General features: G+C 37.8%; 1 protein-coding gene across 1 annotated transcript; it reads right to left on the reverse strand.

The window, feature by feature from the left end:
- Positions 1-307: 307 nt before the first annotated feature.
- Positions 308-22,465, reverse strand: LOC144207762 (uncharacterized). Its single transcript, XM_077733403.1, has 6 exons — positions 22,434-22,465; positions 21,418-21,548; positions 10,549-10,594; positions 8,571-8,606; positions 1,333-1,420; positions 308-834 (listed from the first exon to the last, which is right to left on the reverse strand). Exons 1-5 carry the CDS (start codon positions 22,463-22,465, stop codon positions 1,357-1,359), a joined length of 309 nt encoding a protein of 102 aa, XP_077589529.1. The 3' UTR covers positions 308-834; positions 1,333-1,356.
- Positions 22,466-22,696: the final 231 nt, after the last annotated feature.

The following is a 22,696-nucleotide window of genomic DNA, read 5'->3' on the forward strand; positions in this document are numbered from 1 at the left end:
AAAAGATGATTCTACGTTTAGGCACTCCAGTTTCTTTTGTGAATCTGCAAGGTTAAAACATTGTTCTCCACTATTGTCGAATTCTAGTTCATTTTCCTGCTTCACATGAAAACATTCATGAGACACATGTGGGAGGATTGTATCAGAACTTTTGAAAGAAGCAGTCCAGCTGTCATCTACACTCTGAAACTCCTTTTTAAATAAATGACTATTTCATGCCTTGTTTGCTGCACAATTCCCGTTTATAAGTGCAACATCCATTTATTTTAGGCAGGCCAGATTTAACGCTAGTCTGTGGACTTGGTTTATGATTCTCGTACTACAACCTTTGAAAAAAAGGTGCCGGTTAGGACATTCCACTAGACTTCCTAAAAAAAAATTAATATACAGTAATACCTTGCCACGCCACAAATTCAAACTTTCAGAACAATACCACAACAAAAGATTGGGGCAAGTCACAATTGGAGATTGTTTTAACCAACCACTTGGGGTTACAGTGTCTACTTTTCACTTATTACATAATAGCACAAGAAAGGTCCAAATGACATAAAATGAACACTTTAAAACACTTTGTGGTTATTCAGCTATTGCGGCAATTCTTAGAACCTATTGACCGTGATAAACGAGGGATTACTGCATTCCACATTTGTAAGGGAACTTGTTGGACCTGCTGGCTTTCTTTATACGTCATCTTTTTAGAGAGAAAGTGAGAGATACCTGTAATCGGATCAGGATTTAGTAGAGTAGTCCCATCCTGCCCGAAGCTGCATACTACTAATATCAGCACACTGTTTTGTTCCTTGACAGATGCCGCTCTTGATTGAAAGTCCACGTCTGAAAGTAGAAACAAATCCTGTTAACAAAGACTTGATGAGTACAAACATAAACACACAGAGCTAGATTTGGCTCGTTTTAAAAGGACTCGGATCAATAGTGAATAAAGATATCCGCTGCCTACTTTCAGACATCTTATCATTTGTCGTACTCAGTAAAATTGTCTCTTTTTTTACGAAAATCCTTGAACAATCCCTCTTTTTTTCAGAGGTGGCAAAAAAAACCCATTTGTAAACAGATTAATTGGGGAATGATGGTCGCTCCAATACAACAATAGGATTCAGTTTCCAAGACATTTGAAACTTTTAGTCTTCTCCCTATGCGTACAGCGCTTTTATTGTGTATTTTGGAAGACTGGGTCGTGGTATTTGAACAGCTTTGGTATCAACTTTGAGCTGAATAAAAGCGCAAACCTCCATTGGAGACTATGCTAGTCATACAGGGAGCATTGAGCCATCAGGCCTGGCAGTCTGAAGCATTGTTCAAAAAATCACTCACGGGGGCTCCGATTTGGACTTGGCTTCACAACGGAGGGGAGGGATGAAGGGAGGAAGGGATTCTGCATTTTGCCTTTTCACACACCCCTCTAAAAAAAACAAAAAAAGACAGATTTACACATCCGGAGGAGGCCTTCTCCCTCCATTTCTAATGTCTAGTAATGTCGATTTTCCCCGTCTTTTTGACATAGCCCCTACCGGAGGAATCATTCTAACGCCGGCGTGCTGCGAGGCGAGGATCTGTCCGTCCACCACAAAGGACCTTCTCCGCAGAGGCTCGATGAGTCAGTGAGAGTTGAAACACTCGGAGTGGCGAGAAAGTACGGCAGGCGCCAGTGTGACCTTCGGAGGACACCTTTCAAAGAATCCCGCGACCACCCGGCTAAGTTAACACCGGCCGCACGCTGAGCCGGTGCTTGCTGATCTTTTATTTTCCTCCACAAAAGCAATTGAGGGAGTGGAGACGGCGATAACAACAAGGAGGAGCGATGGCTGTCAAGAATAGCACCAATTTAAAAACATTGAAGCAGCAAATTTACTTTGGCTTTCAAAGTCCCTCCTTTTCTTCTTGTTTGATCTGAATTCCTGTTAAGCACACACAAAAGCCCACTCTCATTTACATCCTCAACAACAAATAAGACAGCCTCCATCTGTACAATGACAGAAAATCTATATGAGTCTTCTCTAATGGAATTCTTTGTGTGTCCTCATTTTTGTGAATCTATGTTTCTGCTACTAAATCTTGGGCAACATCTCTTATATTCAAATATTTCATTTGCTCCAATGAATTGGAAGCAAACAAAAATCTAAAAAGATAAGGGAACACCAATCATTTGTTATTTGTTTTACACAGATTGTATTTGTTTGATATTCATGGCTACAATTACACTCTCGCATTATTAATTTAATGTCATTTTTGACAGCTGGATCATTGCATTTTTTAGGTTAATGCTCACAAATGTTGCTGTACAATATTGTATCTAACATGGTATATATTTTTTTCAAATTACGTACTATGTACAAAGTATACTTTGGAGAATAGTTACTGCTACCTTTCCCTTCTTTTTCCGGGAATAAGCACATTTGTGTGCTTGCGAATGACCTCCATAATATAAATGGTTTTCTATATAAAACTAACATAATTTAATAAGATATCCAATCTGACAAGATTGCTATTAGAAAGAAAACGAGCAAAAATGATGATTACAAAAGGCAATATTCATAAGTCTAGTACCTAGTACAAATTGACAATGAGTCAACATTAAAAAGCCTTTGAAAAGATTTCCCCTTCATAATAAAAAGCTTTAATAAAACAAAAAAAATGACTAAATTATATATCTTGTCTACTGCATCATGATCACTATCTACAACTTCAACTTTTCCATAAAATCAAAATTCAACAGAACATCATTGTACAAAAATATTCGCCTATTTACAAAAGTCTTATATATATATATATATATATATATATATATATATATATATATATATATATATATATATATATATATATATATATATATATATATATATATATATATATATATATATATATATATATATATATATATATATATATATATATATATATATATATATATATATATATATATATATATATATATATATATATATATATATATATATATATATATATATATATATATATATATATATATATATATATATATATATATATATATATATATATATATATATATATATATATATATATATATATATATATATATATATATATATATATATATATATATATATATATATATATATATATATATATATATATATATATATATATATATATATATATATATATATATATATATATATATATATATATATATATATATATATATATATATATATACTTTAAGATATAAAAATACTATATATCCTTAACATTAAACTGTCATGCTAATGTTCAGTGAAAGAAAGTACTATACTATACTAGTACATAGTTCTACTTTTGGCTTAGAGAGAGAGAGATTGAAAAGGTTGGTGCCGTCGTCAAGGAAAGAAAGTAAAGAAAGGAAGGGCGTGTGTACGTACGGTGGCTGCAGTGGGCAAGCTCTCTTGACGGCGCTTTTAAATCTCCAGCCCAGAGCCGCTTGTTTTACATCTCAACTGCGTTTGAGGCTCTCCCCACTGTACATATGTAATTACCACTGACACCGGTACATTTCTTTCTAGACACGCGCTTGGGCCTCGCCAAGGTGATTAGTATGCTTGCTGTCTCCAGAGCACTCATAAATACAAAAACCCTGGGCCATCAGTGCGTTAGCCATATATTTGTTTTGTCCGCTCCACACTCATGTGAACTTAGTACGACTATTAATAGATTTCAAGGACAAAGGGGAATTTGTATGCACGTCTTGTATTTTTTTTTATGTTTTTTGGTATCATTAGTGTTGTGGATAAATCTGAGGGATTTGGAAATTGTATTTCCTTCTTCCGGATTTTCCTGTAAACAACGGCATGTGGCAATCACAAATGATTTGATCATTCTTGCAGCTGGGAGGAAAATAGTTTTAATAATAATTGTTCTATGCGACAAGCCCCAAGTGGCAAAGATTACATCGCAAATTAACTTTCATGGCCATGCGCGTCATGAGTAAATCCAACTTTCAAGTCGTGTTAACTGCCTGAAACAAAGACATCATAAAAAAACATCTTTCACATGTTCTGTTCACTAAGAGCCTGTCAATCCACGATCATAGATTGTCATACACGGCTATACGCCCTGAAAATAATCTGGGAAATGTCGCAGTGGGAGCTCCAATACAGCCTGTAATTAGTAGCCACGTTTCGTAAACAAGATCTGTTTGATAACTGCAAATTATCATGCTTTTGTTTTTTGCATCTTGCAAATGATTATTTTGTTTTGCTAAAAACAAAACGGCATCATCACGCATTTGGAAATGTTGCTGTAGGGATTCAATGGCTTTTTCTTTTGCTACATTTGTCGGCAAATGTTATCTCATTACCAATTAATGAAGAGGTGAGAAGTTTCTTTCTTGAGGATAAAATTCCCCGTTGATAGGCAAACAACACCTGCTGTAAACGGCAAACATCCAAAGTACAGAATAACATTAACAATTGTTTTTAATGTTTTCGCTAGCTGTTGCAACTTTAAAGTTATTCTCCTCCATGTTTTTATTGTTTAAGAGGAAGGCAATTCTTGCTCTTTATGCATCAAAATGGGAAAGTATGAATCTTCAATCATAAATCATGTGTAAATATGCTGCCTAATCACTATCCATAAAGATAGAGGGGTCAAAAGCTTACATTTTTTTAGAGGATATATGCTAATGTCAAAAAGCTGTTGCAATTTGCCAGTGGCTCATTTGATTTGAAGCACAGTACTTTTACAGTGATTGCATTGAATTTTTCTTCATTTTAATTTAGAAAGAATGATTAACAATAGGGTAGAATGAGCATGGAAAGGAAAGTCTCAAATATGTTGAAAACACAGAGTGATCAGTGCATTAAAATGCAGATGTTTCAAGAAAAAATGTGATCCAATCAGTCTCAGTATTTTGCTTGAATAAAAAAAAATAGAATCACAGTAATCCCTCAAATATTGCGGATAATGTAGGGCCGCGGTAATCGAAAAACCGCAAAGTAGGATCATCCCTATTATTATTACAATATGACCTCATTAAATCAAAATAAACAGCTTGGATTGAATCAATTACCTTTTGTCTGTTGAAAGAAACATTAGTCGTATTTCTCCAGTCTTCCATATTTTAAAATATTTATTTCTGTACACTTTTTTGTGATGTTTTTGTAAAGTAACTGCTTATTGGAGCCTTAAAGACTATTATGAGGATTTTTGATATCCGCCAACAATCTTCTTGGTATACAGATTGTTTGCTTTTACTCATATTTTCTTATGGTTTCACATCAATGGCAGCCTTTTCAGGCAACAAGCTACCCGGCCACAATTATTCTATCATCAATCCCGCTGACCGAGTTCAAGGCGACTGCCAATTTATTGGAACAATCACTAAATATTCCAAGAAATAATCAGGTCCGCCTTGGTCTTAATCCTTTCTGTTCAAGATGTGTACAATGGCGATAAATGTAATCTGATCCTCGGAGGACTTCCGTTTCCTTATTAGCATCTTTGCTAAGCGTCCACCTCCGAAAGCCACGGCATTATTTGATGTTCCAAGAAAAGCAATTAGCCGCTTGCCGTTGCGCATGTAAATGAAACGACTGGTTTCCATGGAACCTGCGGGACCTCAAAGACATCTTCCGAGCGCCGCTCTGTGTGTGTGTGTGTGACGTACGCTGTGCCAGCATTAACATTTGATAAGGAGGGTCGTTTACAACTCCCAGCTGCTTGCCGGCATCAGACAGTGACCTTTCAAACAACAGTAAATTTTACGGACCTTTAAAAAATGCACACCTCGTCCAGCTTCCACTTTTTGCATCCGCATCTCTAATGATTCGGATTTTCAAACCTCGACACATGGCTGTTTGCTCTCCTGAACTAATGCAAATACATTTCTACGTTCAACCTTAGTCATATTTCACGCCGCCAATGACCTCACGGAGAAACATATTCATCTATTCCGTTTTTCAGTTTTTCGGGCGAGATCCATTCTTCACCTTGGCGCTATTGGGTTAGAGAAATCTTCTTTTTGTGCACATTGGCTGTTTGCCTTGACGACTTTAAAACGCAACACAGCCCTTATAATGAGGGGGATTGTGTCAGTGACTGATTTTCATTATCGGCCAGTAGTTTATCACTCCTGCGGAAAATCCCTCTTAACATCATTTGGTCATGTGAATAGCAAAATGCAGAGCCAAATGATGCCTGATGGAGAACAGCAAGTAGATTATCCTCGAAGCGAGAGCGGCTAGATTGAGAGGGTGAACTGGGTGAATAATACACACCACTGACTCAAAGGAATAGCAGCACAAATCAGCAATTATGAAGCAACCTTGAGAGTTGGACGAGACGAGCTGAAAAGAGTGTACGGTGGTGACACGCCAACAAAAGGGTCTACATAAGAAATGATCATCCTATTAAAAATGTGGCTTACCATGGCAACATCTTTTTCTAAATCAGCTCTTTATTTCCAATATTGTCTCTAAAAACCCATTTGTTATGTGCCTTATGCATTGATATCCACTGCAATACACTTAAAGATAAATCTACTCGGAGAAAGATCATATCGTGCAATTGTGTGTCATTTAAATTGGAAAAATGCTCAAATATACTGTATATCATGAAATAAATGTGAGTCAAAACTAAACATTATCACAATAGTCAACATTTTAAAGGTTGCTATTCAACACATAGCGCATACAGGTCTATATAAAGATATTATAATGTGCTTAGAAATGAATCCCAGTGGGTTCAAGGATGACAACAAGCTTTTTTTCGAAAAGTATAAAGAGACCTAAAAATGAAAATAAAAGCTTTTCCAGAACTGAAATGAATAAATTACATGAAGTGAAACACGTCAAACTGTGTTTTTCAAACCCGGAATTGGTCTGAGACACCGTGTCACGGGCTAATTTGGCATTTTGTATTTAACTGACAAGAAAATCAATGTTTCATTTTATTGTCACAACAAAGAAATCATAAGCAATTTTCATTGTTGCCCTTGAAAGAATTAACCCTTTGGTGAAGAAGCAAAAGTGATGCACTAATAGAAAAAAAAAAACTCTGTTGATGTATTTGTCAATGTGTTTATTTGGTTTGTTAATGAAGAAAAATTAGCTGTCATCACTGATTTATATTGGGTGTCATTCATGGACCAATGGTGATGAATTTTATTTTTGGCATTTTATACATGTGCCTTTAACAGTAATAAACTATATCTCACTATTAAGAATTTTCGCAAATCAGTGCAAATACCAATCAAACTTTGTGATACCACCTGTAAAACTTTGTGTTTCCAACTTTCCTCATTCCTCACTAAAATAAACAACGATTACTAAATTCCAAAGTGTGAGGACAAATAAAAAACTGCCTTGTTTTTTTTCTTCCCCCCTAGTGACAAAAATGATACCCCATTATAAAATGTGAACCCCTAGTAAGTACCATTAGCTATCATGAGAAAAAGGACAAAAAGATTTAAGCAGACACGTGAGCCATGTATTCTCATGACAGTTAATCGCATATGTACGTTATTGTTTAGAGGAAAGGGGCTCGGATGAAACATTTCACCGAGAGCAAGTGAAGGAGACAGAGGGAGGTTTTGATGGAGTACCCACTGAGGTCCCATCAGATGTGGCTTAAAGGAATAAAAGATTCATTTGAAGGGGGGCCAGGAAGATTACGGTCCTCACATCTATTCAAATCCCCCCAAATCCCCCGACATCACACTTATCAAGCCATGAGCAACGTGCCGTACTAACCCGCGCTAGAGGCCTGTCACCGTGCACCACATTAGCCCAGAGCAGATGTAACTCATTCCTCCATGGAATTAAAAACCATGCTGTACATAGAACGAAAGGGCTCACCCAGGACATATTCCACCTTGCTGCGGAGGTATTTTCTACATGACTATATATTATGTCAGTGATCATTATGAGGCTGTAAAGTGGAATTTAAATACTTCTAGGGGCAGAGCTAAGGGGGGGCACATGATTGGGGAAGTTGCTGCCTCACAGGTCACAGCTTTCAATCAGTTTTGACCTTCTGTGGGTTTTCTCTGGGTATTCCCATCCCCAAAATATATGCATAGCAAAGTTATTGTGCCAAATTAAGGAGGCATGGCAAAAAAGTGTCAACCACATCCGGCTCACATTTCGCAGCTTTAAATCTGTTTTGACCTTCTGTGGGTTTTCTCTGGGTATTCCCATCCCCAAAATTTATGCATAGCAAGGTTATTGACCCAAAAATTAAGGAGGCATGGCAAAAAAGTGTCAACCACATCCGGCTCACATTTCGCAGCTTTAAATCAGTTTTGACCTTATGTGGCTTTTCTCCGGGTATTCCCGTCCCCAAAATATGCATAGCAAGGTAGTTGTGTCAAATTAAGGAGGCATGGTGAAAGAATAGCTACCACGTCTGCCTCACAGTTTGCAGGTTTCAATCAGTTTTGACCTTATGTGGGTTTTCTCCGGGTATTACAGTCCCCATAACACGCATAGGCAAGTAGATCACTTCAAGGTGCTCCTAGGTATGAGTGTGAGCCTGAATGGGTGTTCATCTTGTGCCCTGTAATTGGTTGGTAACCGATTTAGGGTGTCCCTCACCTGCTTGGATAGGCTCCAGCACCCCGGCGAACCATGCTAGGAACAGGGGCACGGGAAATGGAAAGAACAAGTTTAAATTAGACTGAGGCTCGTGGAAGTCAACTATTTAAATTACATTTCTGCTTGACTGGCTTTATTTTCACTCTCAAATGTGAAAAGTTTTCATTTAACGCTGATATTTTCCCCAAATGAATTTGCAGTAAATTTGTCAACAGGCACCTGAGTGGGAGAAAAAAAAAGACTACAATGGAACAAGTAACTTGTACAAAAGTGAAATGGCGTAGAAAAACAAATGAGGTAATTGAGAGGAAGAAAATGGGAAAATGGAAATGGAAAATAGTTGAAAGTAGAGCACTACACACATTCTCAGCCTTTGGAAACCATTTCAATATTTACCTTTAAACATTTGTACTGTAATTAAAAACAAACTCCGGTACCTATTCCCTATTGTCTTCGAGTAGGTTTACAAGATATTGCATAAGCAAACCTCATTAGAAGAAGTATGTCAATAGTTCCTCACAGCGTACTCATCTTTGCGCCCATTTATTCTGCGAGTGTGTATTAAACATATGTCGTTTACATTAAATAACAACCCGTGTATCTCGATACCAAAACATTCTCAACTCCACTGCTTATCCTCGGACACAAGCAATTGAACAAATATCAATTTCAAACGCTTTGTTGCCTTGAAAGTAAACTAATCGACCCCTTTTTTGGACATACGTCGTATATCACCTCGAAGGCTGAACATTCACAAACTAGTCTTCTACTCCAAAACCTGCAAGCTTCAACCCTGAGGACTTGGAAGATGTCTATGAATTATGATTGTGTTAAAAAAAGAAGAAAAAAAACCCCAATGTAAAAACAGTGAGCCATTTCAAGCGCAGTCTCACTTGAGCAATGAAGGTGAGTGTGAAAAAATATGTGACTGCTGCTCCCATGGTAACAGCAGATGGTGGAGGAGAAGAAAACCGTCTCTCGTCGTCTCTGTGACACCAGAGACGGTTTTAGTCCCTTCCAAGTGCCTTTTCCTCCTCCGTTCCTGTCTTGGCTCGATGTCTTTTTCTCCGTCTCCTCAATAGCACCAATAGAGCAATTAAGAAATGGCAGATGATAGAGGTGGCAATTACTCTTTTGAAATACGATTTTTTTCCCCCTCACGTAAGGCCATTGTATCAACCCTACAGTGAAATAGCCAGCCGAGCATTAACTGCAGCTCTGCATGGCTGCTCTTCTTCTATCCGGTTGTCAACGTTGATGAGGACTACGTTCCTGGGCTTGTTGGTCTGAAGCCCATTGGTGAGTGGAGAAATGCAAGATAATGGGCGGATTATTAAGAGAAGCCATGTCGAGGGGATTCTTTTTTTTTTTTTTTTTTGGTCTGATTTAATTGCAAGCACCCACGCAACTCCCTTTTCATATCTTCTAATGCATCACGTGCCTTTTTCACACCCCCACTTCCATTTTCCTTCCCACCGGGGAGGCCGCATGCAAATGAGAGACGGTTCTGTGGGTTTAATGCTAATCAATACTGTGCAAATACTCATTTAGATACTTGCGCGCAGAAAGACAGACCTGACCTGTTTGAAATGCAAAGTCCACTGTGTTTTGTTTGGACTATTGTAGTAGAAACACAGGCATACATGAACATGACCCATCTGGGGGGAAAAAAAGGCTTCATCTAATCAGTAGGCAGAAGAATAAAAAAATAAGATGTCCAAATCAAAGGAGAGAACGACTAAGCAGACCAAAAAGGAGGCGGTTTAATGTGCGTATATATGAATAATAGAAAGCGCTCACACTGTCATTACATCACGAGCCTGACTAGGAAAGTGCACTGATTTTAAACCCGCCCAAAAAATGGAAAATGGAAAATAAAGATAGTGTTGCGTTTGCAGTGGCTAACACTGGCCTTGGAAAGCTTAAAAAGGGCCAAAAGTGAGAATTTAGGTAGAAAAAAAAAGCATAAAATACATACTTGAGGATCTTTGTATGAGCCATGTAGAAGTGCTTGCTGTAGAAACCTGTTAACAAAATATAAAACACTCAACTTTATGCAAGGTACTCATCTTTCTTCAATTCTAATGTTGCAGTGTGAATAGCAAATTATACAATTTTAAACTCGCTCCATGCCAGTTAATCAACAAACCCTGAATATGAATGCAGTCTTTTAGATAAATTCCATTTGAAATATTCCTAATCCAATTTAATTGGACACATTTGAAGTGATCAAAGTGACATTAAGAGCAAATCTGACAGATTTTTTTTTGTTTTAAAACAGTGTTTTTATGACTAAAACTACAGAGTGATGAGGACCTCCTCAATGCGATACCAACAGTAAAATAAATATTACTATCTGATTAGAATAACTGAAATGGGGAGAAAACGGATGGATGGATAGGTTTTAACAAATGTATAACCATTGTCTGGAAACAATCACCAATGTGAATAATGTATTTTTCAAAAGTCCAATTTACTCCTAGTTGTCAATGTCAGGCACCAGTGACACGTAACCGTCATAAGGACAAGCTGTGAGTGTAAAAACACACAAAATCTAAAGGAAGCAAATTTGGTGCCCATTCATTTCGGCCTTGACAAGCATGTAAAAGTCCCAAGTTTAATTTATAGTATTGGCTTCTGCAATAGAGAGCAAAGAAATGACTATTGAATAGATACATCAACAAGCGTAAACACGTTATCACAGTTCGAATGTCAAGCAGTTCAAAATTAAGACCTTGAACATGAACAGGAAACGGATGATGAATATGACACAATAAATAGATAAATAAATAAAATAACCTTTGTGCGGTCAAGGTCCCACTTTTTACTTTTGACATCATTTCTGTAGAAAAAAAATAAATAAAAATCCACCCTAGCAACAACCCTTTCACACACCTTTTCAAAATCAGAAAAGCAGATGCTGAATGGTGGCGACCTAAGGGTGAACGGGATTTGCCCTTAATTTTCAAAACAAAGACCGGTTTACTGGATGGGTGTTGACCCAGTGTGGATGTGTGTGTGTGTGTGTGTGTGTGTGTGTGTGTGTGTGTGTGTGTGTGTGTTTGTGCTCGAAGCCAAGAGGAGCTTTAGCACGTGGTTGTGTAACAATCTTCTTTCCTCTCTTTGCAGCAAATATCTCTCATCTTTCAAGTTCCCGTCTCAGCATGACTCTTGTTTTGCTGCCTCAAAGTCCTTGAGAGAATTTACCCGATTACCTGCCGACTGTGGTAGCCCACTGACACACACGGTCACAGTTTGTGGCATTGCTCTATTGCTTTTTTCTAACACCTCCACTGTTTCTAACCAAGGAAATTGATTCCAAAAAAGAGCAAATAGGAAAACACGCGAATTGAGATTGCACAGCTACATTTTTATTTAGCTTAATATATTTTACGTACACAAATTGGGCCGCCTGGTTGTGCCTTTTCAGTCTCACATAAACCTAATTTGCAATTGTGGTTAAATTCACAAGGTATTGTATTAGATAAATCTAGTTAAAGTCAAGAAAACAGAATTATTTTCTGTGTTGTAGACAGAAAAGTATTGGTAGCAATCTTGCCAATTTTGACACAAGAAGCTGTAATGTGTTAAAATACATTAAATGGATAATACAATTAAAATGTGGCACTTTATTCTGGACCTAACTTATAGGAGGCCACACTGGATGCAACTCACTTAAAAAAAAATAACGTAAAATTGCCTTTAAAGAGTATATTATTTTCCTAATCTGATGATGACAATGATTTCTGGTGCAAGATTTAGATGATATAAAAATTAGGTCACCTGACAACCAGAATGTAGCATGAAATCAAACGCTAAAAGAAAATTTAACAGTCTATTAAATCAATCCCAGAATCTCAGAACACATTGTAGAAAGACAAGAAAGGCCATCTTAAAATGCCTTATAATCTATTCATATTAAAGTGATTATAAACCACACCCCCCCCGTTCTGCATCTACGTTTCTCAAGTTCAAATCAATAAACATTGCCATATCTTTCCTTATGTAAAAGCAAAACGTATGTTTTACTAACCCCCAAAACAGGATTGCGAATAAAAAATGGGTATATATCATAAAAAACCCAATAATTAAGATACCATCTAACTTTGGACGTCAATAGTGTCTTTTCTTTCCTTCCCCTTTGCTGTCCTTGTAAACATAGGCAATGACTCGAGGGGGGATTGAGTAAAACAAGAGCTAAACACAAATGGATTGCTACATTGCTAATCAATCAGCGTTTTCTACAAGCCTTGTTATCCCTCCCAAAAGTTTCTTTACCCCCAGCCCATCTCGCTTAGAGACCTGTTTATCACAGTGCCTTATGTGGGAATTAAACGCCTCCAGGCAACATGTCCACTTCTTTTTTTTACGGATTAAGACAGTTATCCATTAAAGGACGCACTTTACACTTGTCCCAATATAAGGTCAGATCCAAATATATGACTGGTCCAAACACATTCACGCCCCGCAGTCGGGGAGCTGTGATGTGGAAGCACCAGGGGTCATCCGTCAGGTGGTCGTATAAATAAATGAGATCCTCTTGCCCTGCCCAACGAGCCTTCTAATTGTATTTTCTCTTACTTGGTGGCGTTTGTCAGGCGCCATCAGTCTTCCGCTGCGTGTAGAAAATGACAGTCCACTTAGTTGACATTGTGAATAGTTGTCAGGTCAGAGCCCCACTCTCCACTAGGGCCAAAAGGTTTGTACCAACATTCTTATTTGCCCCCTTAATTCACCCAGAAAATAAACGAGGGTAAGACTTAGAGACCTGTTATTACTGCTTTGTTTTTATCAAGTAGGAAGGGATATTAACGTGTACTTTTGGTAAATATCTACAACAAGGGTGTCGGACTCGAGTTGGTTTTCGGGGCGCTTTAACGTCAACTTGATTTCAAGGGGTCCGGACCATTTTAGATATAATATTTAGATTTTTTTAATTAATGGATTAAAGGACCTGAATATTCCGTTTTGTTATAGATCTAAAACAATGTTTATTTTAGCTTTTTTTAAATGTATTATTAGATTTTACAAAACGATTTTTGAACTAAAAAAACAGAAAAAAATCATTAAAAAATGACAATTATTGATTTAAAAGGGAGAAAATTTGGACATTTAATATACATCTATACTCTTCATTTTAATTTTATCTTAAAACAGAAAGTCGGAACTCATGATTTACTTTCTCGGGTCGCACAAAATGATGCGGCGGGCCAAATTTGGCCCCCGGGCCGCCACTTGACACCTGAGGTGGAAGATTGAGTGACTGAGTTATTTTCACACAACTTGAAATGCACAAAAAAAAATACAAAAAATGATGCAAAATTTTCCAACGACTTGGATCAAAGTTTCAGGTTACGCACATGTCACCCACAATATTGAGCAAGACATTATTCCCCGACAATGCAGGTTGCAAGTTGATGTAACCTTTTCCCAGTTTACCGATAGATAACACCCTGACAGTTATCTGAGAAGCAAATGACGCTTTGATGGATTTGTCATTTGTTAACATTCTTTTGCAAATGGTATGTCACACATCTCAAATGTCAGCGTAACAAATACTCAGGCTTTATTACGGCAAAGTGTTGAACGTGGAGGCATTTGTAGTGCTGACATTTAGATCTGTGCTCCAAATATGCTCTAGGGGAAGCTGTAGTAAAAGTATTTAATGTGGATGCTGTTAAATGCGAGTGAAGGAGTGAGCGATTGCGCCAAGAAAATAAAAAAGAGGAGGAGGAGGAGATGTAAGAAAATAGACTTAGGAGCAAAGAAACACGACCATTGTCATGGACACAGACAGTGTTAAATGGTGCATCATTTTGCAGTCATTTACAAATCACAAAGCGGAAACCACATTTGATTAAGAGGCTCAGTTCAAATGGACCATCTACTCTTCTCCATTAATTATGTAGCCGTCAAAAGGGCGATGAGAATTTATTTCCGTGGCGGTGTGGGTGAAATCTGCATCAGAGTCGCTGATTTTGAGGGGGCTTTCATTTTTTAATGTCAAAATTTACCTCCGTTGCCATAAAGCAAACAAGCAAAAAAACATTGAAAGGCCACCAAAGGATTTGAGAATCATTCAGGGAATTAAATGGGCTAACTTGACGGATGGGAATGTTGAATGTGGCCCTGCCAGGGTTGACAGTAACGAGTGCTGCTCTGTCATCCTCCAAATGTCCTCATAAAAGTCTAATAATGGAAAGATGGAGCAGGACATCCAAAAGAATGTGCTTCCAACGTTGCTCGACAACATATAAATCAGATTCTGGGTTCATCGCACAATTAGAAACAACAAAGAAGTGAGAAAGGCTTCGGGGTTGAAAGCCATTGCGGAAAAAACAAGGAGAAATTAACATTTTAATGCTGCCTTCTATTGCTTTTAATTGAATCCCAAGTTTGGAACAAAGATGTTTAATCAGAAGTTTGGTGAGAAATAGGTAGAACATTGCTACAGATGACTTGCAGGGGAAATTTAATAGAGGAATATTACTTTGAGGCTTGGCAACTTTAGCATTAATTAAAACCTTCTAATTCTGTTGAGGAAAAACATACAGAAAAACAAGAATAAATAGTGTTACCGTGATTATTATCATTATATTTCATTCTTATCTATATTTTTATAGCATAAAAAACTAATTTGCACTAGAGTATGAGTCACATTTTTGGGATGGCATTTAAAAAAAAAAATCAGAAACAATAGATGATAAAGTACTGAGAGTAAAATAAAAAATAGGGTAAATTGGTCATGTAAGAAAACAATCAAAACATTTATTGTTTGTTAAAAAAAATCAACAGGCTAAATAGGGATCTGTTAAAATATATATTTTTTTCTTCAGATAACTAGCCTAAAAATACAGTATTACACCTGAGGACTTACCCAGACTACACATGCAAAAAAAAACACGTAGATCCCAATATTTTTCTTACATCTCTTTGGCCAATCATTTTGCTTAAACTGACCTCCAGGAGAATTAGCAAAATAGACAACAATAAGTCTCAAATATGGATTGGAACTCCCAATTTAACAACTGCAAATTCCATGGGCCAATCCCCCAGCGCCCTGCCCTGACAATTACCTTTTTCATCGTTTTAATGTACACTGATTTTTTGTGTCTCCTAATAACTTACAACGCCGTTTGCCGTTTGGCTACACCCGGCTCCAAGCGCCATCTGTTTGACTGGCTGTCCCCGAGTCGTTAGGCTCTTCTCGGGTGCCCAGCTGGGAGGGTGTGTATTGGGAGGACCGCTCCAGCGTGCCTGGCACCGGCCACGCACCCACCCACCCACGGCATGTGGCGGGGCAATACCCGGGGTCAGGCGATCTGGCGACAGGGTGCTTCATGGAAGGCTCACTGTCTGTCCCTGGCAGCTTGTCATTTATCATTGCTGAGCAGCGCTGTCAGGTGCGAATGTGATGAATTTCGCTTTACCATTCTCCGAAATAAGCCTTATAAATCATCCTGAACTCAGCCCGGGTGCAGGTTTTTGTTGTCGGACAGTGTGACAAATCTCTCCCGTGTACGTACAACCTGCCCGCTCTCTTGTCGCTGGATGCGGTTAAAAGATCGTCTTATGTCAAAGAAACATTTTGGTGTTCAGTTGAGAACAGGAAGGAGTAAAAAGGACAGATGAGGCTGTTAGATAAATAAGGGGGAACTGTTTTTTTTTGTAAATAGTGTGAGGTTGCTTTAGTCAAGTAAATATTAGACACCTAAATCAGAATATCTTTTTATGGTCACTTGAGCTTCATAAAACCCAAGTCTATATGATGCATATTTTATCCCTGTAATTTTAAGGCAATAAGCTGCTACTTTTTTTCCCCTTTTTTTGGAGAAAAAAAAGTGCAGTGCAGTTTGTTTTGGGATTTTTTACAGGCTACACTTTAGCCACTAAAGTCTTGTTTGGTAATTATTCCTTAGATCAGGGGGTCGGGATCGTTTTTGACAGAGAGAGCCATAAACAATTCATATTTTCTAATGTTATTTCTTGAGAGCATTCTCAGATTTGAATGGTAAAAATACATGAGAATGTGTGACTTTTTTAGTGATTTCACCACTTTTAAAGTTCAAAAAGTCTCTGAATTCTTTTGACAACAATGTTATGCTGTTGCTAATTGTACTAATTGAAATACAAATTGGTAAATCTATCACTAATAAATCAATATCAGGGAAATCAGACACGCAGAAGAGTAATAAAAAAAACAAATTATGATTCAAGAGGTGGTAGAAGTAGTGTCACAGTTTCCATATTTTACCTCACAGGTTAGTGGAGAGCCATATGCACCCATGGAAGAGCCACATGTGGCCCAAGAGCCATAGGTTCCCTACCTCTGCCTTAGATGAAACCATGATGTGGCCAAGGGCGGAGATAAACCTGGACCAGGTATCTCTAGGCCCAGGTGTGCAAGAAGCGGGGTTGACATGCACTCTATAATCACACACTATAGACAATTCAATGCAAACATTGTATGTATATACGTAGTATATTGTATTTCTGAGAAACATTTTGGATAAGTCGACTTTTGATGCACTTTTTGGCTTGGATAGCCATGCTTAAACTGTCCGTCCTGAAACATCCTGTGTGTTTTTATAGACGTGTGTCGGACCATCTGTTCTTTCAAAATGAACATCAGGAGTAGAAAGTCAAAGACAAAATGGATCATGTGATGGTGAGCTGCCAGTGGGGGGGGCATGGATGTCAGGGGTCTCCGTTTATGACGATACCTTTAGTAAGTATTGCAGCTAATAGGCCAGATGTGATAAGGACACTGTAGCACAAGGTTGCAGACAGCCTGTCATTGATGGCGCTTCTCTTTATTTCGTGGACGCGCTGCTGTGTTGTGACATTTTTGACTTTAATAAGATATCCTCTGCACACTCTTTGTTTGACTTTGAAAAGGCTGTATAATTAGGTCGAAAGAATCAAATTAAAAATAATGACATGCATGATGTAATGGCTCCATCCATGTTGAATCAAAATGTACAGTAGTACTTATGGGAAATATTTTTGGGAGTCAAAATCTTTAAAATTGGTCAATATGGGTATTTGGGACTTGTTTAAGGTTTTTTTTTTTTATTAGTGGGAGTCTGGTTCTTCTTACAGAATGCAGTAGAGAAAATGCACAAGTGAAATTCTCCTTTGAGTTTTACCATTAAAGATTGTGTCACATATATGTCACATGCCACACCGGTTGGCGAGGAAAAATAAATAAAAATGATGACCTCCTCTGGTGCATTCGCTCAGCTGTCACAATGACTCATTTGGAGACATGTCAGTCAATTCCGAGGGTTCCTGAAACCCATTGCCAACTAAACACATCTGGCTTTAACATTAGATCTTGCACAAACAAGGCAAAAAAACCAATCGATCATCTCGCATTACAAAAAAAAAAAGAAAACTCAAATGATTACAAAATAAGATTCAGAGTCGACTAAAAACGTTTTCTTTTACTACACTAAATCTCTAAATTTCTCACTTTTGTATCGTAATTTTCCTCTTTTTCATTTGGAGGTCCTCCTTGGTGCCAAAGCCAGATTGCATGACTAAATAGTCATGTAGATTGTAGAGCTCACTCTTATTTGATATTTATATTCCCATTGAAGTGCTCTTGTTCCTGAAGTTTTAATTGGTATCTAATAAATTAATCATTCGGTGGCTTCCTCAACAGATGTGCATGTGAGCATTATGCTGCATAATGCCTGTCTCGCTATGCAGGTGTGGAGATGCCTGGTGGTGCAATGGAACAGCTCAAGCAGCCAGTACTCTGGTGTGATGCGGCCCAGAGAGACACTACATGACAAACACACTTGAGGGGCTGAAGATGGATCCCTGCACAATGTGACCTGATTTATGAAAAAGAAGGAGGCTTCACACATCTGACAAAGGTGTGCTTGGCTATAGCTCATCTGAAATATCATCATGTCAGGGTCTACAAAAGGAAATAACTACTTCTCAAAGGGTTTTTTTTTTTTTTTGTCCGGCTATATGGTTTTAGCTGTTGACTTTACGAAGTGGACAAAATACAAATAGGTTTTAATGCAGCAAAAGGTTTGGTTTCTGAATAAGGAAGAGTTTGGCCTCTGTAAAAAAACAGGATTGGTATTTATTATAAACAATTTTCTTAATTACCTCGCATGTTAGTTGACTGCGGCATAGAACTTTTGCGTTTTTTTTGGTTTGTCTTTTCTATATTTTGAAATTAATGACCGCATTGTCTTGTGCTATGGAGTTTCGTCTAAGTCTAAATTGTGCGCATATAAGCCATACCCTCGATTCAGTCATCATTTTTTTGAATGACAATTAAGGCATAGATTGCAACAAAATACAGTTGTATATTTAATTACATGTAATACTCAAGAGTTTGGTCTCTATCCCTGCCCTATTTTCAAGGCAAATACAGATACAGAAGAAAATTGTAATCAAACAAGGTGGCGGCTACTTTTGTTCTCCAAGTATGTTTGTTAAAGATCTTCGTTTTCTTCTTTAGCCAAAATCCGCGGATTTATCATAAGAACCCTACTGGCAAAGACCAGCTGTCACCTGATTATCCCTCAAAGCTGCACATTTGTGAGTCCAATACAGAATTAAAGTTTTCTTTACCACTCGGTGGAGTAAATTTGAACGGACAGATGTCTGTGAAAACACAAAAGTCACTACGTGTAAAACATTAGCAGCGATCGAACGAGATTTCAGACACAAGTTGTATTTGAGAACCGCCCACTTGGACTACCACAAAATCATCACTTTTGATTTGATAGCCACAATATTAAAGCGTTCTTATACCGAGAGCATTTTCCAAGGGTTGGATTACCCAATTTACTCACACACAGCCTGAGTGTATTCACATGTGTACTGTATTTATTTTTATTGCCTGAGCGTAACGCCTGGAGTTGAATACGAAGCATTGACATAAGGCATTGCTCCAGAATCACACATACCACAGGGGGACTATTTGCGCCAGATGAAACGAGACCGCTTTAAAACACAGGTTAGGGCTTAGACAATGAGCCTTAGAGCAAATCATTAGGATTCCTAATGAATGGCTTAGATAAAATAATCCTGTCAATTGAGTGTGTCGCATTCATGCAAATGATTGAATACACATTTAGAATGGTAACTAAACTAGAGAGCTAGCTAATAAAAAAAAAATAAAACAACCTCTGTAATTTTCTTGCCAGCAAAGGATAAGGATTAAATACATTTGGGCGAGGAATAGCAGTCAATTGTAGGAATATTAGCAGAGTTAAAAAATGGAGAATAATAGTCATTTTTTTTTAGATTACAAGCTAATTAATCCTCAATAATTGGTACGATTTCTCAAACTAACATGCTTCATCCAAAAAAATCTAACTTTTTGGATTTTGGCCACGATGGAGTTCAGAAAGGAATTAGAAGTTTGAAAAAGTTATTAATTTCGTGAGGGTGAAGTTCTCTAAATTCATCACTGCGACAAAACAACATACTCAACAATCTAATGAGATCCTGCTGTGTGCCAGACAATTTGCAAAAAAAATAAAAAACCCAAAACCATAACAGCTGCATGAATTTTGAAGTTTCCATCAACTGCAGTGTTTGATATGAATATAAACCAAATCAGAACCAATGAGCTCGCATGACAATCTGCTCTGTTGAACCATCAAAAATGATTGCGCTGCCTTTTGTCTTTAGGGTTCAGAAGTTTGCACGTGCTTTCAACCTTGTGTATGTGTAGGTGGAATCCGGGAGATTTTTCTACTGGGAAGACGGCAAATTGCCAATTCAAATCCAGGAGGGCTGGTGGTGTTATATAAAAATGCATGCACACATGCTGTTTACTTCAACCGCACATCCTCTGCCCACATCCAAACACCTGGAATGAGGTGGCATTTCGGGAGTGGGCAGCAGTCAGGTACACTGAAAATCAAATGCCAACACAAATACACAATGGAAAAACACTGCCATCTTTGCTATGAACACGCATGCTGCCGTTTGTTGTTATAATACATTTCATTTCCAAGATAAACAAATAACAATGATCAGTCTGGAAGTCTGCCTGCCCAGGGCTGTGTGGGTTGTCCCTGGGTACTCCGGTTACCTCCCACATTCCAAGGACATCCATGGTAGGATGATTGGACACTTTAAATTGGCCCTAGATAGGAGTCTAAACATGAATGGTTGTTTGTTTCTTTGTGCCCTGTAATTTGCTGACCACCATTTTAGGGTGCCCCCCACCTGGGATAGGCTCCAGTACCCCTACATGACCCTAGTGAGGATAAATCCATTCAGAAATAATCAGTCTGCACTTCTCTGTCAACAATGCCATTTTACCAATAGAAAACAATGAGGCCAAGATGAATAATTTCAAAGTAGTAATTGCAAAAATGGGTGTCTTGACCAAAAACATTACAATTTTTGTAATTTCCGAGGCCTCTGTCAAATGCAACACCAAAACGTACAATTATCGACTCCAAAAACATGTACATCACCTTGAAAAACATGACTATCCTGCAGTGTTTGTCAGTTTTTCACTAAATTAATGTTATCAACAGAAGCCATTTACATTTCCCTTCACAAATGACACCTATTTTAGCCCGAGCAGACTTTACTCCATGTTATATTTTGTCCTCTCTCAATATCTGCTGATAACTCTGAAGGCTAAAATACAGAGGTGAAAAAAAATTGCTTTGGAAGCGCTGCTTATTCATGTTCATCTCATTAGGGCATCCAAGCCCAACACCGGCAGTCCAGTGTGCACCTGCTTATTAATTTAAAATCATTTGCTACACCTCCAGGCGAAGATAAATGCCAGGTGCAGAGACAGGGCAGTGGTGAACCTATAAAAAACTATTACACAGGCTCCTTTTCTCACCTCTATTGCATTGGCTTGATAATAGCCTCACACTCGCAGTAAAGCCAAACCATGAGAGAGTAGCGTGTTTCTCTGCCTTCCAGGCTTTTTTCTGCTGAATTAGGACACACAGAAGCACACATGCACACAATCTAGGAAAATTCCAAACAACCTGTGCATTTCCTTAGGGCCGCCCATCCTGTCCAACCATATCAAAATGCCACTGAAAATATGTAAAGGTCATGGAAGGATGACAACAAAATAGCATTATCCCCGTGGACCAGACAGGTGTATAAATAAAGACACATCTAACATTTACATGGAAAAAAGTTAAGGCCAAAACATAACCAGATTTATTATTATTTCTTTTTAATACTTTAAGATAAGGGTGTCAGACACGGGTTGGTTGGCGGGCCACTTTAACGTCAACTCGATTTCATGTGGGCCAGACCATTTTATATATATAATATTTAGATTTTTAAATACGTTTTATGAATAGATAAAAAGAACTGGAGTAAAAGCCTTGGATATTCCGCTTTTTATAGATCTAAAACTATGTTTATTTTAGCTTTTCTTTTATATGTTTTTAGATTTTACAAAATGATTTTTGAACTAAAAACACAGAAAAAAAATGATTAAAAATTACAATTATTGATTTAAAAGAGGGAAAGTCAGGAAATTTACTAAACATCTATACTCTTCATTTAAATTTGATCCTAAAACAGAAAGTTGGCACTCATGATTTAATTTTTCGGGCCGCACAAAATGATGCGGCGGGCCAGATTTGGCCCCCGGGCCGACACCTGTGCTTTAAGACATAAGAGGAGAAAGGTTTCCGGTGCTGATATGAATATGAATGTGTTACACATTTTAAAAGGAAACAATAGACCATCTAAATCTAGGGTGTCAAACTCAGGTTGGTTCGTGGGTCATATTAACGTCAACTCGATTTCATGTGGGCCGGACCATTTTGGATATAATATTATCCAAAATGATGCGGTGTGCTAGATTTGGTCCCCAGGCCGCGACTTTGACACCTGAGATCTATTTGAACAGCAATGTTATGCATGCAACTATTATTCAAGAGGCTAAATTCAATTAATATGGTTTTAAAAGTACAGATTAAAATCAGTTTATGCATGAGTCTACAGTGGGACAAACAGGTGGTGTATTACAGCATTTTGGGGGGCTAATTCCAAGGTTTGCTGCATAATTTGAATCCAAATTTCTGAATCATGTTGCGCTTTGGGCTATGTTTCTGGTTCATTTCACAAACTGTCACGCTAAGTGGAGCCAGGGG

This window comes from Stigmatopora nigra, chromosome 14, assembly GCF_051989575.1.
Source record: "Stigmatopora nigra isolate UIUO_SnigA chromosome 14, RoL_Snig_1.1, whole genome shotgun sequence".
Classification (NCBI taxonomy): domain Eukaryota; kingdom Metazoa; phylum Chordata; class Actinopteri; order Syngnathiformes; family Syngnathidae; genus Stigmatopora; species Stigmatopora nigra.